The sequence below is a fragment of the Schistocerca americana genome, chromosome 1, assembly GCF_021461395.2.
Source record: "Schistocerca americana isolate TAMUIC-IGC-003095 chromosome 1, iqSchAmer2.1, whole genome shotgun sequence".
Taxonomy (NCBI): Eukaryota; Metazoa; Arthropoda; class Insecta; order Orthoptera; family Acrididae; genus Schistocerca; species Schistocerca americana.
In genome coordinates, this window is record NC_060119.1 from 199,179,485 (window position 1) to 199,182,744 (window position 3,260).

Consider the following 3,260-nt stretch of genomic DNA (forward strand, 5'->3'; position numbering starts at 1 on the left):
TAGGAAATCAGATGGACGGCTTCAGGGAAAGGAACTACACTAGTCAGTTGAGTGACGACGTTGGGCACGCGGCAGACGCGGATGGAGAGGGGCAGAGGGGCAGTTGGGATTGAGACGCGAAAGCGGACAGGAAGTGAAACGACTTAGAAAATTTCGCTGTGTGTGGTGTGGCGGAACTTCGTCTCTGAGCGGCGAGCAGCCACGCGCCTGGTGTGAACTTTCCGCGTAGATAACGAGGTAGAGTATTGGACTTGTATTTTGCGATGAGATAGTGAGTGATCGAACTGTGTCAAATGGATATGAGCTCGAGTGTAACAGTAACTCTCGATACGATCACTTTCGCTATTCATTTGCTTTCTGAATAAACATTATTCTAACCAAATCGCCACTATGTGGCCTATATCATTTATGGGTCGTTAATTTAGTTCCCGATATTATTATTACTGTTATTGTATGTTATATTAACATTGTATGTTTCACACAATTTCTAAAACTTGCCATCAGCCAGACAGTTTAATCAAAGGGTCACAAATTTGTATTTTATGCAGTGTAATGCGACATGTGCGGTTCAACCCCTAGACGAGTTTGAGCCAAGACATTTAGACGAAGAGGAACTGCATGTGAGTCCGAACATCTTTGGGATGTTAGCTCACAATATGTCTCTGTATACTTTCGAGTAGGTCGCTTGACTATCTTATCAAATCGTGTATGTAAGTAATAAGACATGATCTTAGATGGCTGTTACTTTTGTATCTCTTTGTACACAGTTCACACAGGTGGATACATACAACACATCTATGCATTACGCAGGTAGGACGTCATGTGGTGAACATAATTTTAACAGCCGATGAAATGCCGAACCATAATAACGGTAGTCACCAAGTGTAAATAATGTCTGTAACAGTGATGAGCCACGTGTACATGGTGCGTGTAACATATTAGAGGAACAGTGTATGACACCAATATAATTTAAGATAAAGATAAGTCCTTAATACTTTCATTAGACCGCAAGCTCCTCTGCGCTTACTATAAAACACGTACAGTAGATTACAGAGAACGTAGGGACAAGCTCATTTTGAATTGCATTTGAATTACGATGTTTCATAGCTCTGTATACTAGATGAAATCTATGGAAACTCTTGTCCAGTCCAGTATGATGGTTTTGACAGTACCATATACCGAGATCTCGTCCCCTTTGGTGAAACTATGACGAAAAGTTTTCAGGGTTCTATTGTGCCGCTTAGTCTATTCTGGGTGTTCAATAGAGGTGATGGCTTCGTATTTCTACACAGTTTAACAAATGATTTAGATTAATTACTTGTATTAATTAGGCAATTTCGTTGCACTTGAGCCTGGTATTTTTAGACAATAAATCATATATTAAGTGCTGAAAATTGAGTGTGGTCTTTCAAAAGCATGATTTACTCTCAGAGATAGTGATAGTTTAGTGAAATTGAGGAATAAATATTCTTACTCCTTTGCAAAGGCTACTAACGCTATCTGACCCGTAAAAACACATCAGAAGTCATTATAAAGCAGAGACTGTCGTATACACTGCCGGAAAAAGTTAGCACACCAGGGAAGACTATGTTGATTTTGATTTGATGATTGTACATGCTACATGGGGAACAGTAGATGTACTGATCATTCTTTCAACGTCGTCCGCTTACAGAATGATAGTGGCACAGGTGCATAAGTGCCAGACCGTCTTCTGTATCTGCCCTTGAATATGGAATGCACACAGCCAGGAGACAGTGTGGTGTAAACGTGGGAAGCAAGCGAGCGATAATGCAACAGAGGTGCACTCGTGCTTTCTGTAGCCAACCAAACAAGTCTAAAAGCGGTCTACTTTTGCCCGTGCGAGTGGCGGGATGGTCCTTTTGGAGAATTCCATATAAGTGGGACGTGCTGCGTCAGTTGTGCAAAGATGCTGGTATGAGCTGTCACGTGAAAATCCTCACACCCGTGGACGGGCCTCTGGGCGTTCACACAGCACAGACTCATGCTAGGATGGTGCATTGTAAGGGCAGCAGGGGCCGATCATACAGATACCACAGCACAGATGAGAGAGCTTGTGAGGCCAGATGTGTCAACACAAACTGTTGTTAATCGTTTATTAGCAGTGTGGCTGGGCACGCGTACCACTGCTCCGTCTTCCATTCACGCCACAGCATCGACATTCAAGGCTCGACTGGTGTCGTCATTGGTTTACTTGGAAAATGGTATGGTGCTCCTTGGTCCACAGTGATGAAAACAGATTCTGCCTGCACACGAATGATGTGGTCTTGTGTCGTTACATAAACGAAATAAGTAGCTGCCATGACAGCAAGGAACTTCAGTTCGTTCGCTAGAAGATGGAGGGAGGTCTGCTTAGAAGGACATTGTCGTTTGTCGCACGCAAAAGGATACATTTACATGTAACAAAACTCAGTAAACTGGCATCATTTTACTAACTTATGGCTTAAACTGAATAAGTATTATAACGTAAGTGATGGTAGCTCCAATAGTTGCTACAAATAAGCTTAGATCAATATCAAAGAAGCCCGCAGCAGAGAAGTTCATTCTCTTGATCGACAGACAGAGGACGTCAGAGGTAGTTCCTCGCTTCAACAGGATCTGAAGCTTCGCCAGCAGCTCGCCCACGGTGTCAGCTAGGTCTGCCGCAGAGGAACACAGCCAGCACATTGCCAGCAGGCTGGTGGTTATAGCCAGCACGAAGAGGCAGAGAGAATAAGTGGCAGCGCGCGCCTGGTGTGTGGGGTCTCGGTCGCTCTGTGCCAGCAGTACGACGTTGTACGTCAGAGTGACCATCTGGACCGCGTGCTGCAGCACGGACAGCAGCAGCGCAGGGCCAAAGTGGTGTCCGCAGAGGCGGGCGGCGCGGTGCAGGGCCAGCCTGGCGCGCTGCAGCCGCCGCAGCTCGCCCCCCGCCGCCCACCACTGTCATCCGGAGGTCACCGCCTCGTCCAGCTCCGCCTCCCCGTGCAGAGGCGGCCGCACGCTCCTCACCAGCTGCACGCGGATCGCCCCCATCCGGTCTCGCACTGCCAGCACTACACCGACGAACTGCAGTTGCCAAAGAAGTCCGTATGCTCCCAAATGGTGTACTATTTTATTCTTCCATGTACTATAAGAACCGTCCACTTCTGGGGAAAGTCCAGTAACGCAAGCGAATATAGTAAATACTCCAACCATAACAACAGCACTTAATCGAGTTTTAGTGAAAGACTTCCTGGCGTAGCTGTGTTGCTTATGTGAAA

General features: G+C 46.0%; 1 protein-coding gene across 1 annotated transcript; it reads right to left on the minus strand.

Annotated features, from left to right (window-relative positions):
- Positions 1 to 2,454: 2,454 nt before the first annotated feature.
- LOC124617788 (gustatory receptor 68a-like) lies at positions 2,455 to 3,033 on the minus strand. Its single transcript, XM_047145297.1, has 2 exons — positions 3,010 to 3,033; positions 2,455 to 2,940 (listed from the first exon to the last, which is right to left on the minus strand). The coding sequence occupies exons 1-2, from the start codon at positions 3,031 to 3,033 to the stop codon at positions 2,455 to 2,457; spliced, it is 510 nt and encodes a 169-aa protein (XP_047001253.1).
- Positions 3,034 to 3,260: the final 227 nt, after the last annotated feature.

Coding starts and splice junctions, on each gene's coding strand:
- LOC124617788 (XM_047145297.1), bottom strand. CDS start 3,033: ATGGGGGCGATCCGCGTGCAGCTG. Junction 2,941..3,009: donor GGGCGATCCGCGTGCAGCTG/GTGAGGAGCGTG, acceptor TCCGGATGACAG/TGGTGGGCGGCGGGGGGCGA.